At 29.2% G+C, this 23,422-nt stretch overlaps 2 protein-coding genes across 2 annotated transcripts in view; one reads left to right on the top strand and one right to left on the bottom strand.

Moving 5' to 3' along the window:
- Positions 1–2,816: 2,816 nt before the first annotated feature.
- Positions 2,817–11,740, top strand: Phum_PHUM243450 (uncharacterized protein; the record flags this gene model as incomplete). Its single annotated transcript, XM_002426184.1, has 4 exons — positions 2,817–2,922; positions 3,249–3,484; positions 8,447–10,598; positions 10,662–11,740. 4 exons carry the CDS (start codon positions 2,817–2,819, stop codon positions 11,738–11,740), a joined length of 3,573 nt encoding a protein of 1,190 aa, XP_002426229.1.
- Positions 11,741–22,207: 10,467 nt separating this feature from the next.
- Positions 22,208–23,422, bottom strand: part of Phum_PHUM243340 (uncharacterized protein) — a gene marked incomplete at both ends in the record, with an annotated part of 2,895 nt that continues 1,680 nt past the window's right edge. The window contains 4 exons of the mRNA XM_002426183.1: positions 22,208–22,713; positions 22,786–22,918; positions 23,004–23,180; positions 23,254–23,395. Of these exons, the coding sequence (XP_002426228.1) occupies positions 22,208–22,713; positions 22,786–22,918; positions 23,004–23,180; positions 23,254–23,395 (958 nt within the window). The remainder of the gene's footprint in view (positions 22,714–22,785; positions 22,919–23,003; positions 23,181–23,253; positions 23,396–23,422) is intronic.

Raw genomic sequence — 23,422 nt, 5'->3', positions numbered from 1 at the left:
GATATACAACTATATATACATACTTAAATTTATGTTTGATTAAAATCATGCTTAAAAATGAAATGATTATATCTGTTTAATTTAAACTTATAAATAAAACAATCAAAAAAAATATGGCGGTTGAAAATTATTTTTAAAAATAAATTAAAATCATTTGAATGATATAAATTAAACTAGACAGGGTTAAAAAAAAAAGAAATTCGGAATGGATTTTATATTAATAAATTTAAAATAAATAAAAATTGCGCATTAATAAAATCCTTATTTTCCACCTTCTTATATTATTATTATTATCATGTGAAGGCGTCAATGAAACCCTGAGGAAACAATGGTCATTGTGATACACGCAGAATCCCAAAGGAAAGAATGTCTCGTTTTGAATTATAGAGATTTTTACATGACCTTGAAAATGATAACAATCTCGATTGCTCTTAACATTAGGGCCTTTGGCTTTATTTAAATTTTTATATTTTCGTCCACAAGACCTTCGAACCCCCTCCCCCTCCCGTTTTATAATTTTCTGGAATTTCATTTTTGGAAAATTTAATAAATTTTCTTTTAATCTATTCGTCACTTTTAAATTTTCCTTCCTTCCTTCCTTCCTTTCATCTTTTGTTGTTATTTTTTTAACGCAGGACTTTGTCAATAAAAACGATGACGACGATAATAATAATAATAATAATAATATTTAAAAGGTGTAATTTACCACAAAATAATTTTATAAAAAACATTGTTAATTATAATTGAAATATTCCTGGTACGACATATTACGAATATAATCGACAAAAAGGGGGGGAAATTGAGGAGGAGGGGGGGGATTCGACAATAAAAATTAAAAAGACCTATTTTATAAAAAAATAAAAATGGTTCCTTTAATTAATAGTTTAAATGTGTTAAATTGTTATTAAAAATTTCTTTGTTTAATTACCTTGTTGTTGTTTACAAACCTGTGTGGAAACGTGTTTCTCTCTCTCTCTCTCCCACAAGTTAAATATTAATAAAAACATTTAAAATCTCCCCTTTTTACATTTTTTTTTTTTTTTTTATTAATACATCGCCATTATTATTATTATTATTATTACATAAAATTGATACTGATTATAAGACAACAACAATAAAATTATCAATTGCAAAATGATAGGAAAAAAAAAAAAAAAAAATGTAAAAGACAAAAACACAATCATTGGTAAAACCTAATTTGAAAACATGACTTGGACGTTTTTTTTATATTCACTGCCCCCCCGTTGTTTTTAACGTGACTCGAAACCCATATGGTGCTCTTTTATATCGGATTTAAAAGTGTCGTTTTTTTTTTTTGGGGGCTAAATGATGATGATGATGATAACGTATACGCATATATATATATACCTGAGTTTTTTTTTTTTTTGATTAAATCAGCAGGCGTAGATGCGAACAAAATTAAAATAATAATTTTCCATTTTCATTCGGTTTGTCGTCCACCTCAGAAAGAAAAAAAAATTCAGGTTTTTTTTAAGGTTCCGCCGAAGATATATAGAACCAACCCGAATTGGACAGTGATTTATGCCTTGTAATTACCGATTCACGTAATTACCATCTTAGATTTTGGGTTAATAACCAGAGTTTTCCCCTCCTCTCCCTTCCTCTCAACCTCTCCTTCCCCCCACCCAGCGGAGTTTGTCATTTTCACGAGGGAGTCATTTCAATCGCGCGTAAATCGTCGCGTTATAATTAATTATAAAACAAAAAGAAATTGTTTATAACAAAAGAAAATTTTTAAACATTAATAAATAAATCGATAGTTTAATTAGTATAATATTTATTTATTTATTTAAAACGTTTTTGATGAAATCGCATGATTCATAAGATTTTAAATATGTTATTGTTTTATATCAAACCGTTAATTACCTTTCACTTAAATAAACTAATTTTTAAATTAACCGTTTTGTTAAAAAAAAAACTTTTATGTTTGACACGCAACATACAAATTATATTAATGTTGTGCACGCTTAAAACAATATTTGTCACTTGTTTGTTTTTATTAAAAACATTTCAAACGTAAAATTTCTCCCCTCTCTCTCTCGCAACACGCGCACTCACACACATTTTTTCCCGGGAAAAAAAAAATTTTAAATTTAAAAAAAAAAAAAAAATTCAATTTATTTTTTTCGGATCGACGCTTTTCACCTTCTTCTTCAATCAAAAACTATTTCAATTTGAACTTTTCCTCTCTCTCTCTTTCTCTCTCTCTCTCGCGAGCGTTTTGCTTGACTTGAGTTTTCTTTTCAAAAAATTTAATTGATCAAAGTTTCCAGTCAAGAAAAAAAATTTAACTCAATCATTGTCGTTTCCAGAAATTCTCCCTGGAAAATAAAAAAAAAAAAAAAGTAAAAAAATCATAAATTAAAAATAAAGGATAAGCTAAACACAAAATTATACAAGTTTAATTTTTTACAACAAAAAAAATTCTATTAAAATAACGGGTAAAACGGCGGCGGCAGCGGTGGTGGCAACAGCATCAACAGCAGCACTTAACAATTTAGGGAATGAATTGAACATTTAAAAAAAAAAGAGAAATAAAGAACCGACCCCGAAGCCCCAGGTCACAATTTTAAAATACATTAACATCCCTCAACCCTTATACATTAAATTATTACGCGCCACTGAGTTAAAAAGACAAAAGAATAAAAAAATTTTCTTTTTTTTTTTTTATTCTCTTGCATTAATATTAATAATAATAATTATTATTATCATTTATATTCATTTATTTACTGAAATTCACAAAATAAATTTGTCGTTATTTTACCTGTTACAAAAAAAAAAAAAAAAAGTTTAAAATGACCCACTGGTTTGAATTAAGAAGGTACTTTGTATGTGGGAGGTCTTACCTTTGTCAAAGGAATAATCCTTTTTTCTTCTCTCTGATAATACGATTTATTCTCCGTGAGATTGATTCGAAACGGAAAACTAATACCATTTCATGTTTTGTCCTTTGGCGTAAATGGCGCTTTCCTTTTCTCCAGGGTGTCCTAGCGCCGGGTTTTTTTTTATTCAACTTGACGTTTCTTCTTCTTCGTTGTTGCGATTCCCCCCTTGCCCTCCCTCCTCCTTTTGTGTATTGATTACCTATTGGGTTTTTATTGTAAATTATTTATCCGGTAATAATTTTTGAATGGTTATTTGTGTGACGTCACATGAATTTTTTTTGTTATTAAGATGTTTATTATAATCCTTTTGTTAATTTTATTTATTTATTTATTTATTTACAGCGTTAGACAAACTTGGTTTTAAACATTTATACGGACAAAATCAAGTGGAGCCGGTTCAACCAAACGTTGCTTTCGATATAGCATCATTAGTTCTATATGGCACTCAAGCTCTTCCTATTCGTCTTAAAATACTTTTAGATCGATTATTTTCGGTATTACAAAGAGAAGAAGTTCTTCAAGTTCTTCACGGTTTCGGATGGACGCAAGAAGATTATGCAAGGGGATACATTTTACAGGTAAGCTCTTTTATAAATAATTATAAGGCCCTGAAATCTAAGAAAAGTTCAAATTCTTTGACCCCCCCGCATGCCTTCATAGATTTTATAACGTTTTTTTAAAAAACTAATTAATATCATATTGAAGAATGCATGTATAAATGATTGCAATTATAAATGGGAAGGCCGTCACATAAACTAATAACGCAACGAGTTATCATAATCATCATCATCATTATTTAAAAACGACGCCATAGTAATAATAATACACGACACGAATAATTTCATAACGAAAATATTGAAAAATTAAATTAAATTTTTTTTTTTTACGTAACGTGAATGACTGACTCAAAATCAAAACGAATCTTTAATACATATGTACATAAAATTGAAGAAGAAGATTATTAATAAAATCAACAGTAAGAAAATGAGAGTTTATACGAAACAAAAGTTGATTGTGGAGAAGAGAGGGGTGGGGGGTTTAACTGGAGAAGAGAATGAATTGTGGAAAATAATCGGGGCGAAACACACACACGGGATAATAATCATCGGGAGGGAATAGTGCACATACACACACACACACATTAATTAAACGAGTTCGAAGACAGATTTAGTAATTTGACGCGGTTCAATGTTAGTTTCCTCCCCTCCCCTCTTGGTTTTGCCCCCGGATCGGAGTCCTCCTCCTCCCCTCTCCCCCTCAAACTCGGCATAATGATATTAAATGCTTCGGGCGGGTATAAGAAGAAACGTATAATTAGCCCCCGGCTTCCATGAGACATTGCCAGACAAACGCGTTCATGTTTTCGTGCCGTTTAATAGCCTATTATCTTTAAATTTCATAATGTTAGAGACATTTTTCTTAAACTTTTCTACCTCTTTTTTTTCTTTTTTAAATTCACTTTTTTTTAAACGGACAAAAAAATTAAATACAGTTTAAAGTTTTCGATTATACGTTAAAAAAAAAAAAAACGTTTAACCATCATGATGATGATGATATGGTTTGTTTGATTATTTTCTCAGAACCGAACACATCATTTGATGTTCTTCCTTTTCCTTCCTTTTTTTTTTTTTTATTAATTTCAGTCATTGAATTAAGAAGTTCCCTCCCCCCCCCCGTAACCTGTCCGCAAACCATTAGGCCAATTATTATTAATTTTCCTACTGCTTTTATGGGGCTTGAAAAACTTGCTTTTAGCCATACGTAAAATTTTTTTTACCCTTAAGCATTCCGACATTCCTGTTACGAAAAAAAATTTTTTTTTACTTCAAGTATATATATTGTCTTTTAACAACAGCAAAAACAGCATTTTTATCGATCGCATTTAGCAAAAAAAAAAAAAATTAAAAATTAAAAAACCAGGTGAAAAAAATTAAAAAAAAAAAAGAAAATTTTCAAAGAAAATTCTTTTAAAAAGAAAAATTATTAAAATGAAAATTTATTAAAAAAAAAAAAAAAAGTTGTTGTAATTTTTAAAAATATTCAAAAAAAAAAAAAGTTATAAAAGTAATATTAAACATTTACCAACAACAGGAGGAGGAGGAGGAGAAGCAACAGCAGAAGAAAAGAAGCAAAAAGTCGCAATTAAAAAAATTTTTTTTTCCCATCATTTTATTTAAAATGGCGCGTGAATGTTATTATTATCATCGTCGTCGTCGTGATTAATTATTATTCGTACCCGGAAATTAATTTCTTTGTAACACAAATTCAGGGCTGAAATTTTTTTTTTTTTTTATTAATAATAATAATTATATATATACGTGAAAAGTGTGGGATTATGAAATTATTTGTAAATAATCTGGTCCTCATCGTGTTCCTGCCCTACCCTGCCCCCACATAATAATAATAATAATAATAATAATTCCAAGAGTCCACACAGGTTTTCACACCCGTCGGACATGTCGCTAAATTTTTGTCAAATGAATACTTTTATAAAACGTATCCAATAAATCTATTTTTTTCCCACGGTTTCTCCTCACGAAATGGAAATTTTTTTTTTTTTTTTTTAAATTAATATTTGCATAATAGTAATTTTTCGTAAGGGTAAATAACGAGGGGGGCGGTGGTAATGGTGGTAGTGGTAGGGGGAAGGAAGGAAAAGAATTCACGACAGCTAAATAAAATTTTTTTCTTTTTTTTACGATGGGAACTATTAGAAAAAATTTTTTTAAATTAAAAACTTTTTCGCTTCTTTTTGATGATTCACAAAAAGAAAACAGGTTTTTCAACTTTAATTGGCTTTAATTGTTGGAACTGCTAAAAATAAAAATTACATGAAAATGAATGAAAAATTTAGGTTTTCAGGTATTAATTTAAACTTTAATTGGATCCCATTTTCTTATATGAGTTTTTTTTTCCCTTCCAATAGTTTAGTTGTAGGTGGAAAGAGGAAACAAGAGAAGGAAATAGAAAAAAAAAAAAAAAAGTTTTAATAAAATAACTGTTACTTTGTCAATGAGTGAGTGAGTGAGTCAGTCAATCAGTCAATCAATCAATCATTCAGACCTTTAAAATTACACTAAAAAAAGCAAAAGAATTCTTACGGTGTGTCCGTGGATGTGGATATGCGCGAGTAGTATCGATTTTAATCAAATAAAATAACAATACCTGATTTTTTTCTCTCTTTATTCTTTCAAATACGGGGGGGGTGGAGAGGGAGGGCGATATGAAAAGAAAAACCTGAAACCTGTTTCTTTATAACATCAAATACAAAAAATAATAATTTAAAATTTTTCAAATTCAATATCCGCTTTTTTTTTTTAATTTTTTTGTCGACAATATGGGGTTTAATTATTATTAAAAAAAACTTATTTATTAAAAATTGAAAATATTATTACGCTTCATTCAATCATAATAATAATAATAATAATAATAAATAATGGCGACGATAACCCCGAATTTAAAAAAAAAAAAAAAACGCGCGGCTTTTAAAAAAAAAAAAAATTTTAAATTATTTTTTAATTAATATTTAAAAGTAATAAAACAAAATTAAATGCTTCGAGTAATTAATTGTCAAAAAATTTTTTAAAAACATTTTGCAACAAAAACACAAACAACAACCACAACAACAACAACCGAAACATTATTATTATTACGTGTTTAACTTATGAAAACTACTTTTAACCAACCAACCAACCGTTGGAAACAAAAAAAAAAAAAAAAAAAAAATTTTTTTTCTCTGACAAACTATAATTTTAAATGTCGTCAAAAAAAAAAAAAACCATCTCATGATTCTCGAATGAGTCACGATCGATCCATCGATCGATCGATCGATCGATTTAATAACAACAAAAAAATCTTTCAATTTTCTCATGTCAATATACATGTGTACGCGCGTGCGTGTGTGTAGTTAGGTTAAATGTCACGATATAAATAGTATACCTAAAAAATTTTTTTTTTGATAAAAAAATGACACTTGTATCCCCCCATTTCCCCCTCATCTCCGCTCCTTTCCCCTCTCTTCCCCTCCCCCCCAGAAAAAAAAGAAAAAAATTATTTTATGAATAAATCACACATCATTATAACTAACCTTTAAACGAGGATATTAAAAAAAAAAACCCAAAATAAAATGATGATACATAATAATAATAATAATAGGGTACGAATGAAAATTTTTAAAAATGGCGTCCGTAGACTTTTAAAAATGTCCTGTTTTTAAATAAGAAAACCGTTTATTAAGGTAAACGTACCTTGAATGTGATTGTGCCAGAAATATTATTAAGGTGTGCCATTCGATTTAAATGGCTACCGGGTCGAAAACAAAATATTATTATTATTATAAATTAAGGTGGGTCATATAAATAATAATAATAATAATTTAAATACAATAAATATTGTATCTATTTAGTTATTTTCATTTGTTTATATTTTTTATTTATTTATAAATAAATAAATAAATTTTTGTTTTCCCGCGAGTGTTTTGTCAACAGTAATAGTCACGTTTTTTTTTTTTTTGGTTAAACAAAGAAAAATAAAGAAAAGAATAATGATGATGATGATGATAATGATGATGATAAAATAGGGTTGTAGAGAAAGAATAAAAATTGATATCAATTCTCAAAACGTTCGTTCAACCCTTTTAAATTGATTGAATTACATGTGCAGAATGAGAAGAAGGTTTTTTCTCCTTTTTTTTCCTTTTTTCATCCCCCTGGCGAATTCATCTTCTCAGGTCATTTTACTTATACATCTTCGAGTTATTTTATAAATAAAAAAAAAAAAAAATACATAATTGATAAATTTTAACATCCCCTTTTTAACAGGGGTGGAGGATAAAAAGACAATTTAAAATAAAAAAAAATTTTTTTAATAAAGAACAATTATTATTATCATTATTATTTTAAAATAATGTTAATATTTAATGAATATGTATTTTTCATACCCTTTACCCGACAATAATGATGATGATGATGATGATCGTTAAATTTACCTTTTTTTTTATATGGAAAAACCTTTTTGTCAATATTGTTTGTAGTTAAGTTAAAACAGACCTTAAAAGCTCAAGAAAAAATTGTTTTTGTCTAATTGAAGTAAAAAAAAAAAAAAGAATTCTATTAGACATCAATCAGTAGTAATAAGGAAAAAAAGGTTGAGGCCAAAAGGGCAGGCAAAAGACATCTTTCACTGAAAAGAAAGAAGGAAAGGAAGATTTTTTTTTCCTTTTTTTCCTTTTTAGAAAGGAAGAATGTCTTGTCTAAATAAATCGATATCCAACCGACTGTTGTTGGGTTGTGTTTGAAGGGTTGACTGAATTCTGTAAAGCATTAATCATGACCCTTAACACTTCACTGACTTTGTTTTATCTTCATTTCGAAAACCGTTGTTTTTTTTTTTTATCTCAAACATTTATTTATTGGTAAAAATAAAATTTACTTTGCTAAAATTTTAGTTTTTAAACATAATTATGTTTTTTTTTTTTTATTTTGATTTGAGTTTTTTTTTTATTTTGATTTGAGTTTTTTTTTTTTTTTGTTTTTTTAAAGGAGCCGCACGGGACCGTTTTGGAAAGATGGAATATATGCAGTCCGGAAGAAGAACCGCTAGTGCTTCAACAGTTCCTTAGATTTGGCGAAACTAGAGCCATTACTCAACAATTGTTACTCGCTCAAGCTGATCAAGCAGCTGCTTTCGCGTCTACCCTCTCAAATGATAGAGAACGCGAAAAAGAACGAGACCGCGAGAGGGAGAGAGAACGAGACAAACATTTGCAATTACATCATCAGCTCAAAGCAGAATCAGACCTCAAAAAAGCAATTGAAAAATCAGGATTGAAACAGCCAAAGCTAGAAGTTATATCGAGCTTAGAAGATAGAAGCAAATCATCACATCGAGAAGAAAGAATTCGGACGAGAACGGTTTCCCCTCCTAGAAGATTATCATCTCCTCATTCTCAACATATATCTCATCATCCTTCTCCCTCGAGCAGACCCTCACCGGCTCCTCCTAGTCCTCTTCAAAAGCAATCTCCTTTAAACCTTCTCAAGTTGCCTCCTCAAAACGGACCGGCATGCACCGTTTCATCTCCTCCCGGAAGTCTTAACTCCAGCCCACTAAGCGTTTCGCCGCTTAACAGGCTTCAGAACATGCAACCGTTTGATTTTCGAAAAGTGGCCGGATCCAGTGCTTTCTCATCGAACGAACCTGGAAGAAGGAGAATTTCAGAAAACTCTGACACTAGTCCATCTGTTAACGTAACGAGCCCGACTTGGCATTTACCTCCTCCATTGCCTCCTCCCTCAACTACGACAAGTAGTAGTTCCACGGTACCTGTAAATTTGAGTCACTCTGCTCTTTCTACGAATTCCTTGTCTACGGCCAATTTAGTGGGCTCATCGTTTACAAACATAATGCCATCCGCCGTTGGTGGATCCGGAAATAAATCTCCTTCGATAAAAACGGAAAAAGGAGGGACTAGCGAATTCGGATCCGAAGAAGACGATGAAGACGAAGAAAATTCTCACAATGCGTTGAACCTCAGTCGTGACGGTACTCATAAACCAACAAAAAAAAGTAATCATCAGAGAAAAGGTGTTTCACCGATGAAGAGAGCTTGGGGAACATCGTCAGCGTTGCCACTCAATTTGGGCACGCAACTCATTAATCCGGCAACGGGTAAAAAAAGAGTTCAGTGTAACGTTTGCTTGAAAACCTTCTGCGATAAAGGAGCTCTTAAAATTCATTTTTCGGCCGTACATTTAAGAGAAATGCACAAATGCACCGTTGAAGGATGCAACATGATGTTTAGTTCGAGACGTTCTAGAAATCGCCACAGTGCAAATCCCAACCCGAAACTTCATTCTCCTCATTTGAGAAGGAAAATTTCTCCTCACGACGGTCGAAGTTCGCAGTCTCATCCCATACTTATCCCACCACACGGAGCCCTTTCACTTCCCGCAGGAGGACTTAATCCTCTCTCGTTCGGAGCTTTTCCTTTACTCACTTCTCCACCAGAACTCAGGCATCAAACTTCCGCCTTAGATTTAAAACAAAGTTTAGATTTGTCATTAAACAAATACGAAGACCGCCGAGGTGATTACGGCGGCAACACGAATCAATCACCAGATCACGGGGTTTGTGGTAATTCGAATAATCAATACGACGACATGGATGACGAGGAAGATTACGAGGGAATAGTAGTCGTGGGAGACGACGAACAAGACCAAGAAGGTGACGATCAAAATGATAAGAATACCGACGAGGAAGTTGCACCTAAAAAAATTAAAATGAACGTGATGGATATAGACGACGTCGCCAGTAATATAGACAGCAACGAGGATTCGTTGAGTGTTGTAGATAATCAAAGTGTGAAAGAAGAAACGGCCGTCGAAGGAGGCGGCAATACCAATGAAATTAACAAACCCAGAAGAGGCAGAAAGCGAAAAAATCAAAATCCTACGCGCTGTGCTATACCAGTAAGAACTTCTCACGACGATGGAATGTCTACAGACGGAGAAGGATCTCACGAGCCGGATAATATATTTTGTACAAAAAAAGAAAGCAACTTACCAAAAACAGAAGCAGAAGATGCAAACGTTAAGTCTGATGAAAAACCCGTTGTTGAAACCTCGCAAAAAAATGAAGTGAGCGAGAACGAGGGATGCAAAAAGGAAAAAGAAAATTCAATTTCACAAGATCGTACATCATCTGAAGATACGGCGGCGGTGGTAGCGGCGGTGGCAGCGGCCGCGGCGGCGAAAGAAGAAAAAGAAAAATCTTCTACGACTAGCCCTACCGGTGATCACGGAAACGTTTCTAATCCTCTTAGGCATTTGGAAAGCTTATCTCAAGGGCGTTTTGGTGATGGGAACGGAACGGATGGGGAAACCCGATTTCCAGGAATATCTTTTACGGGTGGGGGTCAACTTAGTCCAGCCAAATCTCATTCGTCAACCTTATCTAATGGTCCAGATTCTCCCGGAGACGAAAATAACGAAGGTATTTTTTCTCTAGACGATGGTTTTTTAGGTTTAGATGTTCCCTTAGATAAAAATAATCCCCGTAAATGTACCGCTTGCGGAAAATTATTTCAGAATCATTTCGGTGTAAAAACTCATTACCAAAATGTCCATTTGAAACTAATGCATGAATGTTCTATTAAAGGGTGCAACGCGGCATTTCCATCGAAACGAAGCAGAGACCGTCACAGTGCAAATTTAAATCTCCACCGGAAGCTATTATCAACAACGTCTGACAAAATTACCAACATATGGGATAAAGGGCATTTTCCGACGAATGCTCCATTTCACAGCGATTTCCTATCGCGACTCTATTCCGAACCTACGTCACTTCCTTTAAATTACGACACGTTTAAAAATCACACCCAACTATTGACGGATGATCTCCTCAACGGCGAACGAATGCTTGCCTCAAGTCATTTGCCATTTCCATCGTTGGGTTTTCCTAATTTAAACTTTCCCGGACACCCATTCATTCCCAACGGTTTGGACAGGAAAGAACAACAACACAGATCAAGATCCACATCGCCGGCATCTCCTCCGAGCGCATCATCTCCGGCTTTAAGCGTAGAATTTGACGTACCCACACCGGATAAGGACGGCCTTCTTCCCTGTAAATATTGTAGGCAACCATTTTCTGACGGGGGATCACTTAAAGAACATTACGAACAAACCCACGCTTCCGATTTGTTTAAATGCAAAATATCCGGATGTCCAAAAGTGTTTATATCGCGAACCGTGAGAAATGCACATTACGAAAGGCATTTGGAAGCCGGTGCTCAAAGGAGAGGAAGCGCTTCATCAAACGAATACGGTTCGTGACATAATGGCAGCAGCAGCAGCACCGCATCTGCTGGTTTGCCGCCGCCATCAATTTATTCGGTTCCTCCAATTTGGTGGTAATTTTTTTTTTTAGTATAAAAATAAAAAAAAAAACCCCCATCGCATCTCGACTACCTGTAAGATATTGTTTAAAAAATTATTATTATTAATTATAGGACGAACGTTTTAAACGGATAATTTTGATTCAAAAAAAAAAAAAAAAACAATGTAAATATTTAAATAACGGAAATCATTTGAGTAGCAGCTGGTCCGCGCTCAACAGAGCTTAGGAAAAAAAAAAAAAAGAAAAGCTTTTTCCTTCTTTTTCTAAAAGATTTAAAAATTTTCCTTTCTTTCGATGGTAATTAAAAAAAAAAAAAATGTTACGCCGGCCTCAAACTCAAATTAAACGTTTTAAACTATATTATTATTATTATTATTATTATTATTATTATTATTATTATTATTATTATTATTATTAATTTATATTGATACTGTGATAGGTTGTATTATTATTTTTATTTTTATTTTTTTTTTACAAACCGCAAGAAAATTTAATCGCAAATTTTTATTTTTTATTTTTTTAAATATATTTCCCTCTCCTTCTATTTAATTCGTTATTATTATTATTATTATTATTATTATTATTATTATTATTATTTTGTTTTAAATAAATGTATATCAGTGGTAAAAATTAGGTGCAATATATAATAATAATAATAATAATAATAATTAAAAAAAAAAAACATTTTTTTCTGTGTAATTTTTTTCTTCAAGTGTGAATGAATGAGAATGATTGTTCGCTACGTAAAAGAATTCAAAATAATGAATAATAATGATAATGATAATGATAATTTTTTGTATATATACTGTGTTTCATATATAAATATATAAATATTTCTATTAAAATAATAATGATAATAATAATAAAAAAACGAAAAAAATGAAAAAAAAAAAAAAAAAAAATAGACTCAGCCGCTTAAATTTTACGTAATTATATTATTATAAATATTATAAATAAATAAATTAATAATAATAATAATAATAATAATATTAATTAATTAATTAATTAATTAATTTCCATTTTTACGAGGAAATTTGTGTATAATAGAACATAATAAATACATATAAAATTTAAAAAAAAAAAATTTTATTATTATTTTTTTTTTAAAAAAACCTGAATTATTACCTCTAATAAAATTTATTATTATTATTATTTTTTTTACCTCGATCGACGACCGCCGCCGCCATATTCGAACAAAAAAAAACTATTATTATTATTATTTTCTTTTAATTAAGAAAAAAAAAAAGGTAAGCATAACGATTTGATGGGTTTTAAATATATTTTTAAAAAAAATTTTTTTTTCAGGAAACGGAAACGGTAAAAAAATAATAATTTTTTTAAAAATAAAATGTGAATTTTTTTTGTGTTTCTCTTTCCCCCCACGTCCCCCAGCGCCCCCTGGTTCCCTCCCTACTCTTTCTCTTTCTCTCTGCTTTTTTTGCGATTCGAATAACAAGAAAATTGCAGAAGAAGAAAAGGAAGGATACCATCTTGCATTTAGAGTGCAGTTGTTGTTTTACCCTCTTCTTCCAACTCACGCCCCCCTCGGTCCCCTTCCCCTCTCCTCCTCCTCCTCCCCATCGTACCATCATCTTAATTTTAAAGACATTAAAAAAGATTTAATACCATTAATTTTTCAGTAGTTTAAAAGTTAAAAAAAAAAGGAAGAAGAAGAAAGAATTTATACTAAAAGTTATAATTACCCAAGACGACGAGAAAAAAGGTTTTCGCTTTTTTTTTCTTTTGGAAGTATTCGTACCTGAACTGTCACGAAGAAAACTTGATTATAGTTTAAGAGTCTTGAAACGGTTGACCTCCGGGTCAAAACAAGCAGATTCTTTTCCTGAGATTTAAAAAAAAGAAAGACGGTTGGTTGACTTTTTTTTTTTTTTTTTGAAAAATAATTGGTTAATTGCGCATCTTTTTCTCCCGGAGGTTTTTAGAGCCCCCCCTCCCTCCCCTTTTTAAATTTTTGGTGACTTAAAAATACACATAATTTTTATTTTTCTCTTTTCCCTCCTTACTACTCTTCCCATCATTCTCTCTCTCTCTATATATTTTATTTTGACATCTTAAACGTTTTATAATAATAATAATAATAATTTTCCTTTGCAATTTTAACGGTTTAAAATAATTCGAAAGTTTTTTTTACCGAATAGTAGTGATGGTGGTGGTAGAATTAATTAAAAATTTACTTTGTTAAATTTTTAAATTAAAAAATAATAATAATAATAATAATGTTATACGAGCAATCGAAGATAATAATAATGATAATAATAATGGTATGCATAATAGGTGTGCGAGACAAAGTTAAAAAAAAAAAAAAAATTTTTTTATCATCACGCAACGTGTTTTTGTTTTTTATATTAACAATTGTGAAAATTGCCCCCTAATTTTAGATAAAAATTTAAGGGTCGCCTTATTTTAATATTAAAATAATAATAATGATGATGATGATGATGATAAAAAATCGAAATTTGGTTTTAGGGCCTTAATGTTTAAATAATGTGTAAAAAAAACAACCGAATTTTTTTTCATATAAATAACCGCCCTTTTTTTTTTTTTTGTTTTTAAAAATTAAATAACCAGACCCCCTCGATGAAAAAAAAAAAAAATCCCTTAACCTTTTGTTTTTAATAAATAATAATAATAATAATAATTTTACGAAAGGAAGAAAAAATTCAAAATGGGGATGGAAAAGTAATGAATTGGATTTTTTAAAAAAAACAATGCAAAATAATAATGAAAAATCATTTTGTTAAAAATCATTTTTTTAAATAATTGTAAAAAAAAAAAAAAAAAAAAAAAAACATTGAGAATAATTACAAGGCACGAAAAATCTCGAATGTTCGATCGAAAACGATTTTTTTTTTTTTTTTTTTCGAAAAAAAAAGTGGCCGCAAAGTCATTTCAATATGGCGACTCGTGAGAATTTTAATAGTTTTCATGGTTTGATTGCTCGTGTTTTTCTTCTTTATCCTCTTAGAAAAAGAAACGAATCGTGGTGGTGATGATGATGATGGTGATGGTGATGGTGGTGGTGGTGGTGGTGGTAGAATTCATTATAAATCGTTCGTACCTTTATATACCTACCTACCTACCTACCTAACGTACCATCTCGTGTTTTTTTCGCCATATAAAAAAGCAATTTAAACTTTGATAAAATTATAACTGAATCGTCTTTAATTAATTAAATGGTTTTTAGATATTGATATGAATACCTGGAAGGTAAATTACAGGTTTATGGTATAATAAAAGAAAAAAAAAAGGTATCTAAAAATAAATAATAATAATAATATACATATATATAAAATAAATATGGTTTCGTTGTGACAATGTAAACTCTGATAAGAAATAATTTATATCGATTGATTATTTCATATATAATTTTTGTTTGTTGGGGAGGCGGGGGGGGGCTGAATGACAATTTTTTTTTTTTGTTAGTAGTTGAAACCCAGTTATTAGATTTATGAGAAAGAAAGACGTGGATCTTAAAATGATAAACACACGAAAAAAAAAAAAACCCAAGAGCATAAACCACGCCCATCAAGTTGATGTTAATGGGCAGTCAAGTTACACGAAAAAAGACAATCAAAAGCGAGTTTTCTCTCTCTCTTCTGCCACGAAATGTCCAGCTCAGAAGATATGGAATGTTGTTTTTAAACGTGACCACTAAAGTCCTCCCCCCCAAGATAATAATAATAATTGCTATGTATATACTCGGATTGTGTGTGTTCACACTCGTATTTCTACATTGTCTCCCAAGATAAAAATAAAAAAAAAAATTCTTCTCATCATTTTCAATATGGTTCTTGTTCCTTATAAACCTGATCGTACGATTTTTTTTTTTTTTTTCCTTTCGAAAACTAGTCTGACGAGTCCGGATACGTGAGAATCGAAAAAAAAAAAAAAAAACACAAAACGAGTAACTGAGAGTAATTAAATAAAAAGCAAGAAGAAGGTACGAGAAGAAAACGTTATTGATGATGAACCGAGTTTTTACCCGACAGCAACAGCACCACCACGCCAACTTATTAACAATAAATTTTTCTTTGTATACAATATCAATAAAATGAATTGATGATTAAAGACACGTTAAAATAAAATACGTGGCATTAGTCAATGAGAAAAGGAGAAAATAATATTTTTAACTAAAGGGTGGAGTTTAAAATTGTCACCAGATTTTGTCGCCCCTGCGTTTTTATACACCTGTGTGTTTTCGCCGTCGCAGGAAAAAAAAAGGTGGAGCAGAAAAGGAAAATTTTTTCTCTATCTCTCTCTCTCTATGTGACAAACAATATTATCCTTTTTTTTTTTAAACTTGAAATTTTTGTTGTTGTTGTTGTTATGCGCATGTTTCAAAAAAAAAATTTTTTTTTTTCGTGTTACTCTCTCCATTTATCGATTTTTTTTCCCCCAATTTCGACAGGATTAAGGTACGTGAATAAAAAATAAAAACAAATTTTCTTATGTTTTCCGGTTCCGGGAATTTAGATTGACAAGTTAATTTGTTTAGATATTGTGATAACTAGAAAACCTGTTGTTTCGTGATTTCCGTTTTATTGAGAATTCAAACTTGGGTGAATTCACCGAACCCAACGACTTTTTTTGTCTTCTTCTTCTTCTTCTTCTGACACGAACGAATTAGGTTCGTTTTTTATATCTGATTAAAATTCGTTTTTTATTGGTCTTATAAGGTTGAATATCTTTTGTGGCACGTTTATTCACCTGAAGATAATAATAATAATAATAATAATAATAATAATAATAATAATAATAATAATAATAATAATAATAATAATAATAATAATAATAATAAAAACTCAGGGTAATCAAATCGGTGTACCAAGAAAAAAAAAAAATTGTAGGTAGTAACAATAACAACAACAACAACAACAACCGAATAAATTGTTTCTCCGTACGTAGTATAATTCACATTTTTCGTCGTTAAAAAAAAAATAATGATAATGATGATAATGATGATGATAATGATGATGATGATGACGACGATGATGATGATGATGATGATGATTTTAATTGATTAAAAATAAATTTTGTGGTTTTTTTTTTCGACTTCCTTTTTTTTACGATTATTATTTACGATATTAAATAATTTTTTTTTTTTTTTAGTTTTTTAAATATGGCGACTAAATTATCCGACTAAATAATTTATATATAAATAAATAATTTGTGACTGACTAAATAACAAACAAAAAAAAAAAAAAAGAAAAGAATGAAAGAAAAAATGTCTGTTAAAAAAGTTGTGAGAATGCCTTGCACACTCAATTATCACGAAATTTATCGTGCAAAATTTTAATTAAATGTTTTATCGTGTAACTAGATCAAAAAGGGTTCACAATGATTATCATTTGAACGCAGTCCAATTATTACCTTTGTTACAAAAAAAAAAAAAAAGTTTTCGTGTTCACACAAAAAAAAAAAAAAAAATAGGAAGTCAAAATGAGATAATTTCACTAAAAAACTGGATATTGAATGAGATAAAAAAAAACAATAATAATAATAATAATAGGAGACATGCAATTCGTCGTTTTTTTCCGGCTTTAATAATAATAATAATAAAACAAAGTGGAAAATTTTTAAAACATCGACGCACCCAAACACACACCAAAAAATTTCATTAATAATTAATTTAAATTTTTTTTTTTTTTTTAACGTGGCAAAAGAAAGACAAAAAATAGTTTAATAAAAAAAAATTAATAATTTACATAAATGTTTACAATAATATTTAATATATTTCTAAGAAATAATAAAATAACGGTTAATAAAAAAAAAAAAAATTTCGTGAGAACAATACAAAAAAAAAAAAAAAAGAAATTCACCCCCTTTAAAATTTATGTCAATCAGCCATCTTGAAATTTTTTATTTTTTTTTTGTCAATTTATTTAACCGCCATTTAATAAAAAAAAAAAATGTGCGTGTGTGTGTGCGTGTGCGTGTGTTTATAAATTGACGTTTATCGATTGGAAATAATAATAATAATAATAATAATAATAAACAGATGTATTATTTAAATATTAGCCGAAAGAAATTTTTTAAACATCTGTTTATATTTATATATTTTTTGCCTCAGGTTAAAAAGAAATTTTTTTTTTTTTTTTCTAAAGGTACGAACGAACGAAGGGTACACAAAATTGAGCTTAAAAAACATCCACGAAAAAAAGGAAAAAAATTAAACACGCAACTTTATTTTGAATTAAATAAATAAAAAAAAAAAAAGGTAAAACGAAAGGTTATGTCCCCATCGTGGTTGTTTTTCCGTTAAGAAAACGTTGTTGAACTTTGACATTTAAAACGAAAATAAATGTACGAAATAAAAAAAGATAATCAAATGTACAAAAGAAAACGAGAGAGAGAGAGAGAGAGGGGAAGAAACTTTTTAACTTAATTAATTTATTTAATGTTTAAAATAAATAAAAAAAAAAAAAACTTTTTTTATTGTCTAAAACCACGTTTTAAATTGATTATATATATATATGTATGTACGTAAAGACAAAGAAGAAGGAAGAAGAAAGAAGAAGAAAAAGATGATAAAAATAATTTAAAAACATAAAGAAAATAAAATATTTGAAAGTAAATTGGGGATGAAAAAGTAAAGGGTGGATTTTTTTTGTAAAAAGGAAAGAAAAAAAAAAGGAATTTTTTTTTGAGGGTGTTAGAACGAGTTTTGTATTTGTAATGTGGTTGTTGAGACGTTTGATGCATTTCCCAGGGGACGTTTAGCGACGTTTACCCCCTCACCCACCCTTTCATCTCCCCCCTTCCGTCATAAACCACCCTTTTGTCGCTCGTTTTATTATACTTTTCAATGGAAAATTTTTTTTATCATATTTAAATTATTTGAATCCCTTAATTTTTTCCTTTTCTTTTATCTTTATCCTCGAGCATTATTGGGTGATAAAAAAAATTTTTTAAAAATCGATATTTATTGATTGATTATTAATTTATTGATTGATTTTTGGAGAAAAAAAAAATTTTGGAGAATATTGAAAATGATATCCATTTTATTTAAAATATGTCATATCTAACCTTTTTTTTTTTCTCTTGAGAATTTTCAGAAGGTTTTTAAGTAAAAGATGAATATGAGAACACATCCTTCATCATATTGTGTCAAACTTTCTTTATTCTTCTAGAAAAAAAAGAGAAAGATAGAGGGAGAAAGTGAGAGAGAGAGAAAATAAGGAAAAATTTTTCTTATCTCTATATAAAACTTTCAAAATAGATTTCATTTCACATTCTTATTATTCATTCATATATCATCGGGAAAGAAAAAAAAAATAAGTATAACATCAATAAATGTTAATGATAATAATAATAATAATAATAATAATTACAATAAAAAAATAAAAATAAGGAAAATGTAACTACAATCGTTGTGATTTCCGATCGGAAAATTTTTTTTTTTTCGTTTCAATAATAAAATTATATATTAAAACAGATTAGTTATAGAAAAGTTTTTCTTTTTTTTTTTTATTTTCTTCCAAAAAATTACATTCATTTTCTTCATTTTGGAAAAATAAAAAGAAAAAAAAAAAAACAAAAATGAAGAATCGAGATTTTTATTTAATGCCGACTAAGACAGTTGCCGAGGGATTTCCAACAGCAGAAAGAGAGAAAGAGAAAAAGAGAGTGAGAGAGAAAGCTAAGAATTTACACTTATAATGTTTCTCTGCGGTTTTTTTTTTCCCTGGAGAAATTTCCCCAAAAATTCCTAATTCATACTTTTTGAGAGAAAAAAAAAAAGAAAAAAAGAATCAATGGAGCTTTAGATAGGCGCGCGTATCTTGACCATTTCAAATGAAAATAATTATAAAAACCTCTGCGATTGTGTGTGTGTGTGTGTGCGTGGGTGGGTGTGCGTCTGTATTTTTGTGGGCATCATTTTTCTGGTGACGTTGAAAAATTTTTTGATCGAAGAAAATCGTTAGGGTTGATATATGTGTATGAGTTAAGGGTAAGAATAAAAATTGAGCGTTGATTGAGTAAAATTTTTCAATGTCCACAAAAAAAAAAAAAAATAATAATAATAAATAATATTTGATTAATCTGATTAAATTTTGTGACAAAGTGTTGTCATATTCCATTACCCTCTTTAAATAAACTTTCATAAGAAACGACGAAGAAGCATTTAATATAAAACTTTTATCAACTTTTATCAACTTTTTACCAAGTTTTAAGATGAGAAAATTTATGAGATTTTAGTTGAGATTTTATTAAAAAATATTACAGGGAAAACCCTAAAAACTCTGATATAAAACCATGAAAATTGTTTTTTCCTTTTTTTTTTTTTCTTCTTTTCTTCTCATTTTTTCTTTCTTTTTTTTTATTTTGATTTATTTTTCATTTCTATATATATTTATATATATTTATAATTTTAAAATTACTTTCTTTTTACGTTCCTTCGTAAGCAAAAGTTAAGATTTGTTTATTAAAAAATAATAATAATAATAATTTTTGTTGTTTTTTTTCTCCCCCCTTCTTCTTAATCGGCAAGAAAAAAAGGAAAATTTTAAATATATCCTTGGAAAATATTATTCTTTTGACAATTTTTAATTTTTATAACAAAAAAGGAAATAAATATAGTCTACATTTAAATATTTTAATAAAACGCTCTCACGCGCACACGCACACTTAAAACGATAACTCACGAGTAAAACTAATTACCGCCTAAAAAATTTTAAATATGCAACTTGACATGCTTTCCTGTATACGTGTAAGTATGTCCATTAAATAAACCGTACATGATTTTAAGTATATGCATTTATTCCGGGTTAAATCGGAAGGGGGGGGGGAGAAAAAAAAGAAAAAAATTCGTTGTAAGAAATTCGAAAAGCACGGAATATTTTTCAATTGTAAGGTTTTCCAATGAAAAATTGAAGAAAAAAACAAAAACAAAATGTATATAAACATTCTACTGTTTAATAAAAGAGTAAATTTATATTTTTTCGTTTTAGTGAACGAGCTTAAGTTTCAACCGGAATAGAAAACTTTACAAAAAAAAGTAATCCTTTTTTTTTTTTCTCCAGAATTATTAAAGGAGTTTTAAGAGAATCCAGGGAATAATTTTTATATGAGAAATACATATGCAACCCAATTCATTGGAGGCACATTTAAAACTCGGAAAAGGTTTATTATTACGTCACTTATTAATTATACAAAACGTAAGCTAAACAGTAAAACAACGATATGTTTCTTATTTTCGGCTCCTGAATTATTTTTTTTCTTACCTGAATTTTTTCTTTCCCTCCCTCCCCCACCTCTTCCCTTTTAAATTAATAATAATTATGTTATTATTTTCTATTAAAAATTAAATTTAAGGTAAATTTTTTTTTTTTACAATATGATGACGTATTCGTTTACCTTTTAAAATGTTCATTTCATCCTAAATTTTTCGTGCATCGCCATGGAATTTTGGAGGGAGGGGTGTTCTGGAGTTTAACCCACATTTCAGCCTTAATCGCTTCCGATGCCAGCTTTCCCAATGCTTCGAATGTGTACCAGATCCTCTTTTGCCTTATGAAGGTACAGGTTTCCAAACCCTCCAAAATTGGACTCTCACGTGTTAACTTGGAGACTTATGGGGAGCCAGAGACATCCATGTTGAAGGTTAATCCCTATCGGAGAAGTCCAATTCCAGTTTCCGAGTCATTTTATCCAGACTGTTGATTTTTAAAAATAACATTCGATCAATTACAATCACAATTTATCTCGTGTAAAAAAAAAAATTTTTTTTTTTTTTTTAATATTTCCCAAGTTATTTTCACCGCAAAAATAAAATAACTTAAAAATTAAATTTTCTATTAACTGTCATCGCAAAATGGTGTCGACGTAACGACTATTTCCCTCCCTAATATTATTAATTTTTTTTATACTTAAAATGTATTTGATGTAACGGGGTGATTTATTTTGATCGGTGACTTTGTATTTTTTTTTCTTTGTTTTTCCAACCGCTTGAATTTTCCCAACAGATACATATTTTCTTTTTTCTATCGTGATATAAAATTAATATTAGCAAAACAATCAATACATACATAATAATAATTATTTTAAAAAAATGGAAAAATTAATTTTAACAATAAAATAATTAAATAAATAAATGAAAAATATACAATAAATTTTTATTACGTATATAGAAAAGTATTAAAATTTATTTAATTTTGAAAATACGCGGTTTATTTAAAAATTACTCACATTATTGTCAATAATATATAAATATATATATATATATATATATTTTTCAAAACCAGGTACAATATTTTATAAAAATTTATACAGAAATTATTTTTTAAAATGATTACATAATTCGAGTAATTTAAGAAAAAAATCAAATAATCCAATATAATCAAGTATAAATGTATATATAAAAAAAAAGGGAAGGAAAAAAATTATGATTTTTCAGGCACTTGAGAAGCAAGAGCCACCGTTTTTTCATTTTTTTTTATAAATTTCCATATGTAACATTTTTGCGGTTTTTTTTCGACTATTTCTGGTTCGACATCGGCTCCAAATTTTTCCTGAGTTTCTTTCGATACCAACCAACACATTTTTTTTTTATCCTTGCTTATTTGTCTCGTGGCCAATTCTTTTATTTTATTAATAACGCATTTTTTCGTCAAACTCGACATTTTTTCACTTTGCGTTTTATCCGATTGTCTAGAGTTTAAAAATTTATTTGCTAAATTACTTCCGTTTTGTGGACTACCGTGAACTAATTTTATTAATAGCGGAACTTCTTCCTTTGGAAAAGCCGCTTTCGAACGTTTTCTTTTTAACTGACTCGGAGAATCGTTTATGTCTTCCGCGTTGTTAATTTCATTCTCAATTTTTATCGGACATGGCGACCAAGGGACATATTGGAATTCTTCAAGCCGTAAATCTTCAAATAATGATCCTGTAAGTTTTAATTTATTTAAATGCGATTTATAATCATAAAATAAATTTTTTTCTTAAAACTAAAACATACTTTCAGCAGACGACGTTTGTAATTTTTTACTCATCCAGAAAGTTCCAAAAACTATCGGATTCATTTTTCTAGTTTTTTGTTTTAATTCCGATGATAATTGTTCTTCTAATAAATTAAGTTTTGATTTTAAAGGCTAAAAAAACAATTTTTGAGTTTTAGTTTCTAATAATTTCTACCTTTTTGTATTAATAAATGATAAAAAAAAAAAAAAACCTCACCACATTTTCTTTTTCAGGATTTTCATCATCCGAAAGGTATCCGTGAGGTACGAAAAAATCATTATCAACTTCGTAGTCTTCTTCCGGTTCTTTTTCACCGTCAGAATCGAGTAACGACTCACCCGGTTCCTCTTCTTCTTCCCATTCATCATCAGAATCAACATCGTAATTGAATATCTAAAACAAATATCATATATTAAATATCTTTTATAAAAATTTTAAAAGAAAAAAAAAAAAAAGGATCACTTACCTCGTCTTTACCAAAAGGTTTTCGAGGTTTGATAAATTTAGATTTTTTTCTCCATGTTCCCCAATACGGTGGCCTTCTATTATCGTGAAATTGTAAAAGTTTAGCTTTTAAATTTTTAAAATGTGATTTTGACGTTCCTTGACTATCACAGATTTTTGTAATTATAATG

This window comes from Pediculus humanus, genomic scaffold, assembly GCF_000006295.1.
Source record: "Pediculus humanus corporis 1103172107613 genomic scaffold, whole genome shotgun sequence".
Taxonomy (NCBI): domain Eukaryota; kingdom Metazoa; phylum Arthropoda; class Insecta; order Psocodea; family Pediculidae; genus Pediculus; species Pediculus humanus.
Note: the sequence above shows the minus strand (reverse complement) of the source record. Positions and strands in the feature narration are given on the sequence as shown.